This window comes from Lactuca virosa, chromosome 9 (genome assembly GCF_052849685.1).
Source record: "Lactuca virosa cultivar CGN04683 chromosome 9, Lactuca_virosa_CGN04683_v6, whole genome shotgun sequence".
In the NCBI taxonomy this organism is placed as follows: domain Eukaryota; kingdom Viridiplantae; phylum Streptophyta; class Magnoliopsida; order Asterales; family Asteraceae; genus Lactuca; species Lactuca virosa.
This window is the reverse complement of record NC_136434.1, coordinates 144312837-144321000: the sequence shown is the minus strand read 5'-3', so window position 1 is coordinate 144321000 and position 8164 is coordinate 144312837. Positions and strand designations below refer to the sequence as shown.

The following is an 8164-nucleotide window of genomic DNA, read 5'->3' as shown; positions in this document are numbered from 1 at the left end:
ATGATAATATTTTTATATCCCACGATATGGCCTTTTTCGAGGACAAATTCCCGTCAACAACACGACACCTACCTTGTCATTCGTCACCAAACCTGATCTCTTGCCTCCAACCGCTTATGAGGATGTGCCAGCCCCCTCAACTTCAGCTCATGTTTCAGAAACTCACCTTCCCAAAATTCTTTATCTCCTGTTACCGAGGATAGGGGAGCTCTCCAGGTGCACCAGAAGCACGTCGAGGTACATGTACTCGACAACCATCTTTATACTTCGTGACTATGTTTGTAACACTTATGCAAGCCAGCTCTACCCCATGCCATCTCACATCCACGCCACCCTCAGGTAAACCTTATCCTATTGTAGCTTATGTATAAAATTCTAAATTTTCTAACACGCATGCCAAGTATTTAGCAGTTGTAACTTCAGGGCATGAACCCCGTTCCTTCTCAGAGGCTATTAAATATTCTGAATGACGGGATGCGATGAATTACGAGCTCACAACCCTTGAACGAAATAATACTTGGGTCTTTACCACTCTTCCTGTTGATAAACGTGCTATTGGATGTAAATGGGTTTACCGAATCAAATACAAATACAATAGAGACATAAAGCGCTACAAGGCTCATCTGTTTGTCCTTGGCAATAAACAACTCCTTGGTATTGATTTCACAGAGATCTTCTCTCCTGTTGCGAAAATGGTGTGAGTTCGTGTTTTTCTTTAGGTAGCTGCCATCAAAGGTTGGGAATTACATCAAATGAACGTTCATAATGCTTTTCTCCATGGCGAATTGGAGGAAGATGTATATATGACATATCCTGATGGGCATTCTAATTCCCCACCCTTTGTTTTTTCTTTCTCCGCTCTTTGTGTTGTTCGATATTTGAAAGGTCATCCAGGTCAAGGACTTCATCTTTCAAGTGATAACTCATTGCGTCTATCTGCTTACTGTGACTATGACTCGGATGTGTATCCTATTACTCGTCGTTCTGTTACTGGTTATTTCATTACACTGGGTCAATCTCCCATCTCTTGGAAGACGAAAAAGAAAGCAATTGTCTCCCGTTCTTCTGCCGAAGCCGAATATCGATCGATGGCAGACACATGTTGTGAAATACTTTGGCTCAAAGCATTACTTCAATCTCTCGGTGTTTCTCATACTGCCCCTGTTCGCCTTTACTATGATAACACGTCAGCCCCACACATTGCTGCTAATCCCGTGTTTCATGAACGCACAAAACACATAGAGATGACTGTCATTTTATCCGTTATCTGATTATCGTAGGCAAAGTTGTTACTGCTCATGCTTCCTCCACTCAACAACCAGCAGACATCTTCACCAAAGCTCTTAGTTACACAACATTTCCATCATCTTTTATCCAAGTTGGGCATTCTTGATCCCCATGTTCCAACTTGAGGTGGAGTATTGTCATATTGATATAATTCCTCCATACTTATCACTTTCCTTGTATTTAGGATTTGGTATATATCTATTATGTATTTTGCTGTTTTCTGTGAGGATATGTAATCTCGTGTGTATATATAACCCTTGAGAGGCATAATAAATCAACAAAAGATTCTGCAATCACGATTGTTTTGTATTCAATAATAAACTTTTTCCAAAATCTAATGCAGACTTCCTCCATTTTTGAATTATTTTAGAATATTAAAATGTAGCGATAAAAATGGTGACGGAATTACAAGAATAAAAAATTGGACTTTATTCAAGATGATCATGAGGTCTAATCGACATGAAAATGGCCGCATACTGACGGAGCATACGGTTGCTGCCCCCATCCTCCTCCGTCACCGTCACTTGGTTGACCGCTCGTCGCACCCTCGCCACATACCGTCTCCACCCTAATTGTATGTTCACCGCCGCCCAAGTCCGCCAATTTGACGAATAATACCTCGCCGTCCGCTTCAACCTCTCGTTCGCAAATTTGTACCGGAAATGATCCGTCACGTACCGGAGATGATTGGCGTCAAGCCCAAACGCTTCTGTGGGCTCCACACATGTGAATGTCGCAGAAGATGCCGGGAGCCTGTTTATAAATGGTCGCCGGAGACACCAGGATAGAAGCTCGTCGCCTAAGTAGCCGCCGGGATCCAGTATACTAGTGGCGACCACTCCTTTACTTAGGTTTTGGCTACTTTTTACATGCCCTCGAAGTATAAACACCATTCTTTGCACAGGATCACCCTCTCTTATGATCTAGGGTTCACAAAACCCCAAATTAGAAACCAAAATAAATATTATAAGAAAAAAAAAATAAGGGCTAATGAAAGAGTTCGTTACTTACCTATTGAAAGTAGGTTGCTATCAACATTAAAATTTAAAGTAAATTGATATATCTTGAAAAACTACTTTTAGTTGCTTCTAGTATATACTATAAATGTATTTCACCAAATTCCCATCTATAGCAACAATTAAGGTCATCGGCTGTTATAATCATGAATACTTTGGTTTTAGGTTGCTATTATGATAAAATTCAAATACATCACCATAATTAAGAATTTTGGTGAAGTGCGATATATGCTCTTTCTCACAATTAATATAAAAACAAAAAAGTAAACCTCACCATGCGATCAATGGACAGATGACAAAAGTTTATTATGGTCTAATGACAATACCTTTTCGTCCTTGGAGAATACTAGTGGTTTAATGCGATCACAAATGTTGTCGAGTATTAAATTGTCTAAATTATGGAACAAGGGTACCTGAGAACGATTGAAAACAGATTAGAAACATTGGATTGTGTCCAAGAAGTCTTGGATTATGTAAAAGAAATGTATAATTCACCATTCGAATGAGGTCTAGGCAAAGAAAACGCTTAATATCGCGTCTAAGGCCTTCGGGTAAGTCTTTAATCAATTCCATCTCATCTTCGCCTCCCATCAATGCCCAATTTTGGCGTTCATAGTGACGCACTCTTTGTCTAAGAAGTGATGGTAATTGTCTTCTCTTCATCCACCATTCCATATCGCGACACCGCAGTTGCATTTTCCTCTTTTTTGCCATAACGGCATGCAAGAATACCTATGGCAAAACAACCCGTCCTAGTTACAAAAATTTCTCATTTTATACTTGTTTATGCCACATTTGTTACACGGGACATGAACGGACCGTAGTAATGGGGACTTGACAAGTTTTCTAGGACTAATTGTCATGATGAGGATGAGAAGGGCATTTTCGTCTTTTTGCATAAACGAGAGATAATGAGGATGTCCCTATCCCACCTTTTTTAGCGGAACAAAATAATAATATTTTGTTCCATTAACATCCATATCAACACCCATTTCAATGCATTTCAACACAATATAACATGTTAACAAACATGCCTTAATGCTAACAAGATCTAAGTGAGATGGGAGTTTACCTGAATATTACCGATTAACAACGTGAAGAGCATCAAGCCACTTAACACGACACAAATACTAAACATCACTTCGACCCAATGACTTGTGGGCTCGAGATCATTTCCAAACGTACTGCAATCAAAACATCGCATGTTATGTTTCCAACATCATTATTCACTAACAAAGCAAAACCAAATCTATACTTTGTATTTACCTAAGGCTCATGAGACCCCAAAAGATGGGATAAAGAATCTTGACAGTGAGTGAGTTGCTTGAAATTACAGGAAGTGCCCATCGATAAATTCCATAGTGGTAAGGGCCATTTACATCTAAACACAAGGGCTTTCTTACCAAACCCATGGTTGAGTTTCCAGCACAACGGTCTCCCAATGTCCCCTCAGGCAACAAAAATTGGTAGCAAATCTCATCCGCACAAGACAAAGCAAGATTACACACGGTTTTCTTGTTACATTGTTGTCTTAGGCACAAAACCACCCGTTGTATTGCCAAAACATACCAACATCCACCCGCAACCTGTTACATAATAACAAGAAGCACAAGGATTGAGTTAAAAAGAAACATGATCTAAGACCAAGTCTTTGTGAACTATATATAGAAATGTTTCTAGATATTGTAATGGAAATAGAATATAAAGAAAATGTTACATACGTGAGAAGCGATGAAGTATGCAATGAGATTAAGAGCAAAACCCCACCAAATGGTTCCGAATATGTAGCCAGTGACTTTGGCCATCCTTCTCATTAGCGAGATCGAGTGATAGACTTTTGGTAGGTATTGGAACACAAAAAGAAGCAAAAGGGTCGTCATAATTTCCTTTATCCGCTCTTCACGGATTAATTTTGGCACCACTAACCAAAATACAGCCTGAAAAATAAGTACGATTTACTATTAGTATTTTAACCAAAGAATCGAGTGTAATGAGAAAGTTGTGTATGATAAATGGAAGACAATAATTAGAATATTAATTATAACTTATACATTTTAAATTCTTGTATATATACAATGTTTTAATTTATGATGAAATTCCATGAATTCAAGTTATTTAGACTTTCTAATATTGGAAAGATTTAATCTTTTATAAGGTATGCAAGGATGATACAAAGCAAGAAGTGAAGCATATGAAGGAGGGTTCTTTTAGTGTGCCTTACATGTCGAATATAATGTACAAAGATGGCAAATAAACAAAGTTATAGTCATGTTTTTATATATTTATAATTATGTATATAGAAAGGATTTGTAGTCATGTAATTATTATCATGTCGACAATATAGTTTATCTAATTTAACTAAGCTATATAATTATAAATCCTCATAAAATTAAAGTTCATATGAATAATATTTTTTTTACTTGGTTCCGTATTCTTGCATAATTGATTAGTTATCATTAACTTGATTAGAAATAAACAAAAATAATACGTCTTATTTTACCAACCAAAATAGTAAACTACAGGTCCTTGTGGTTGGCACTCCTCAGCAGGATTAGTCCATGTTTTGAAAAATTGATACAGAATCCTTATATACCATAATAATGTTATGGCTACGGACTTGGTCTACATTAGTCATCATTTTCTCTATACTTGAACCTTATAGACTATAGTAACATAAAAGTATCGAACTATACGACGAGGGTATGAAGTCCTTTTCAGTCATAGTGTAGGGGCCGTTATTGGTATTTATCAAACTATTTTCACTGACTTCACTCGTACATTTGCCATTGTCTTTTTTTGGTAAAGGTTAATTTTAGTATAGAATCCAAACAAACCACTGAGCAAACCGGGTAAAAGATGAAAACAGTAAAAATACTAATTTGATGTATAAAATCTATAAAAGGATTTTAAAAGAGACATCAAATTGATATAATTAATAGTAGTTTACCTATTTACATTATATCAATATAAGTGTTTCACTTTTAACCAATTTTAGTAATAATATATTTTAACCCTACGTTTGAGGCTTTTAAAAGAACAAAACAAAAGCCTTGAAAACATTTCTTTGACATTATATACATTTATATCGTGTATATTTTATTGATTTATATTTTATAATGAATTTGTGTAAATTTAATATGATAATTAAATGATAAACTTGATTACCTGTGGGACCGGGAGTATGACAAACGCATCGTACCAGAACCCTTTGAGTGACCGGACATAGTGTGACGAGATAGACTGTGGGTCCCACACAAGCTTCCCACATCCAACCACCAATGACTCACGTGAGACGTAAGCCACCCGAAACTGCAACCACATGTGAAGAAGATGGACGGCGTCGACTAGCGTCCGGACTACCGCAACCACGGCCGCCAGCGCACCGTCCATGTACAGGCATGGAACGCCACCGCGGCCAATGGATAGCGTGTAGAAGAATAGAGGGTCGACGGCCAACGCCATGCCGCGAGCCAGCAGGAAGAATCTGTTCCATCTCTGCACTCGTTTGCTCCGGGGGTCGTACACGCGGCGGAGGAACCCCGAGGATCGCTGTCTCCGACCACCGTTGGAGGAGCGGTTTGGGATGATTTTGGAGCCGGGGCGGTCGCGGATGGGAACGAGAGAAGAGCCGGCGGAAGCCTCCCATTCTGGTTGATGGGCGTGGTCGCATCTGGTGGAGTGGAAGACGGGAACGCCTACTTGGGTGCAGGTGTAGCATTCTGTTGAGTTGGAAATCGGGTCGTCTTCCTCCAGTTCGTCTGCACTGTCGGAAGAGTTCGTCCGACGGAATATTCGAAAGAAAGAAGACATTGGGTAAGGGTAACCATGGAATGGGAATAATGGTGTGTAATGATAAGAGAGAGAGAGAGAGATTATGTATGGTGATGGTTGATGAGTTCGATAGAAGTGAGCAGCCGACTTCAAATTTCTATAGATATAAACGTCTTTAATCTTTAAAAATTTAAGGGTAAACTACATAAATGGTCACTACGGTTTATAGTAATTTTCAGGTTTGGTCCCTAATTTTTTTTAATTGGGATCATCCCTAAAGTCTGTTTTGGTTTTGGAGTTGGTCCCTAACAACAAGTTCTTGCAACATATGGACGAGTTTGTGTCAAAGCATAAACAACACCAAATTGAGGTAACCACCACCTCTGTTTTTCTCTAAAACATGAAGCTTTTAATGAGGTAAAAAAAACATTATCATCAGCTTGCAATTTTATAGAAGGAAACTTGTAACCAAATCCATGTGTTTCAGCTTTGACCTGTAACAGAAACTCTCTTGCAGTTTTAGGACTTTGATTCAACGAATGATCAAAATTAGGGATGCTAAAATTGATGCCAAGCCTTCATTTAATGGATCTTCCTTCAACCGTGACAAGTTTTCTCTCTAATTATTTTCTTTTTAAAACAAAATTTCAAATAACATGCCTGGATTTGGATGGGGAAGTGATGGTGCACAATGTCGATTACGGTGGTGCACAATGACGATTTTCTGAGCGTAATAAACGAAATGGTGGGTGTGAAAGTCATTGGCTGACTTTTTTATTGTAATGCTAGTGAGAGAAGAAAGGTATTAGATGTTGGGTGTGAAGGTCTAACAATGGTTGACTCTCTGATTATGGTGACAACGAGAGGTTGCAGATGGTGGGTATGAGCCGACTTGTAACAACGTAAATTTTCAAAACAATTTTTCATTTTTAAATCATACTTTCAATCACACGATAATCACAAAACATAATGTGTCCACTGTGTCATAACATAACATGTCCCAGAATCTCAATAACATAAACTCTATAAGTGTGTACGGATCATGCCGGCGCCTTCCCGCGATCTTCGCTAGTACCTGAAACACATAACACAACAACTGTAAGCATAAATGCTTAGTGAGTTTCCCAAAATACCACATACCACACATGCGCCTTTCCAGGCCATAACTCTGTGGGATCTTCCGATCCAAGTGTCTCAGGGGACTTCCGTCCCGAATCCCGGTAGACCTTCCGGTCCTACCGTATCGACCTTCCGGTCCGTAACCTCTTGACCTTCCGGTCCATGTCATCTTGACCTTCCGGTCCATACCATACATAACATACATAGCACATACATATCACATAACCACATATAGCACATACATCTCATAGCGTACAAGACCTTCCGGTCACACATAGGTACCCTTCCAGGTAGCTCTAGCAGCAGGTGCAGATCCCTGTGCTGATCCCTGATGTAACTGCGGGCACTCGGCCTTCCGATGGCCAGTCTGGTTGCAATGAAAGCAAACCATAAATCCCTTGGGGCCATCCTTGGCGATATGCCCCTCTTTGCCACATTTGTAGCAAGCACCCGATCGACAGACCCCATCATGTCCCTTGCCGCACTTCCCACAAGTGCGGCCCTTTTGGCCTCCAGATCTGGTATCAGCGGACTTGGCCCGCTTGGCTGCCGGCTGAGACTGTGCCGGCCGCCGATCTATCCTCTGAGACTCGGCCTCCTCCTTGGCCTGAGTCTCCAACTCAATCTCCCTCTTCCGGGCATTTACCTGGAGCTCAGCAAATGTCCGGTAAGTTGATTTCGACACGAACTCCTGAATGTCCCTCCTCAAAACGCCCAAATACCGGCTCATGCGTGCCTGCTCAGTAGACACCTTCTCAGGGCAGAACATCGCCCTCTCATGAAACTTCCTGGTAACCACAGTAACAGAATCGGTACCCTGCTTGAGGGTCAAGAACTCCTGAACCAACCGTTCCCTCTCCACTGGGGGAACATACTCGTCTTTGAACATAGCGGTGAACCTCTCCCAGGTCACCTCTGAAATCTCCGCAAGAGTGAAGCTCGCCGTCACGAACTTCCACCAATCCTTCGCC

The 8164-nt window shown here is 40.2% G+C and overlaps 1 protein-coding gene across 1 annotated transcript; it reads right to left on the bottom strand.

Moving 5' to 3' along the window:
• Positions 1 to 1570: 1570 nt before the first annotated feature.
• Positions 1571 to 6229, bottom strand: DND1 (Cyclic nucleotide-regulated ion channel family protein). Its single transcript, XM_079071170.1, has 7 exons — positions 5469 to 6229; positions 4025 to 4240; positions 3570 to 3889; positions 3376 to 3487; positions 2799 to 3035; positions 2630 to 2716; positions 1571 to 2210 (listed from the first exon to the last, which is right to left on the bottom strand). Exons 1-7 carry the CDS (start codon positions 6111 to 6113, stop codon positions 1716 to 1718), a joined length of 2112 nt encoding a protein of 703 aa, XP_078927296.1. The 5' UTR covers positions 6114 to 6229; the 3' UTR covers positions 1571 to 1715.
• Between the last annotated feature and the right edge of the window lie 1935 nt (positions 6230 to 8164).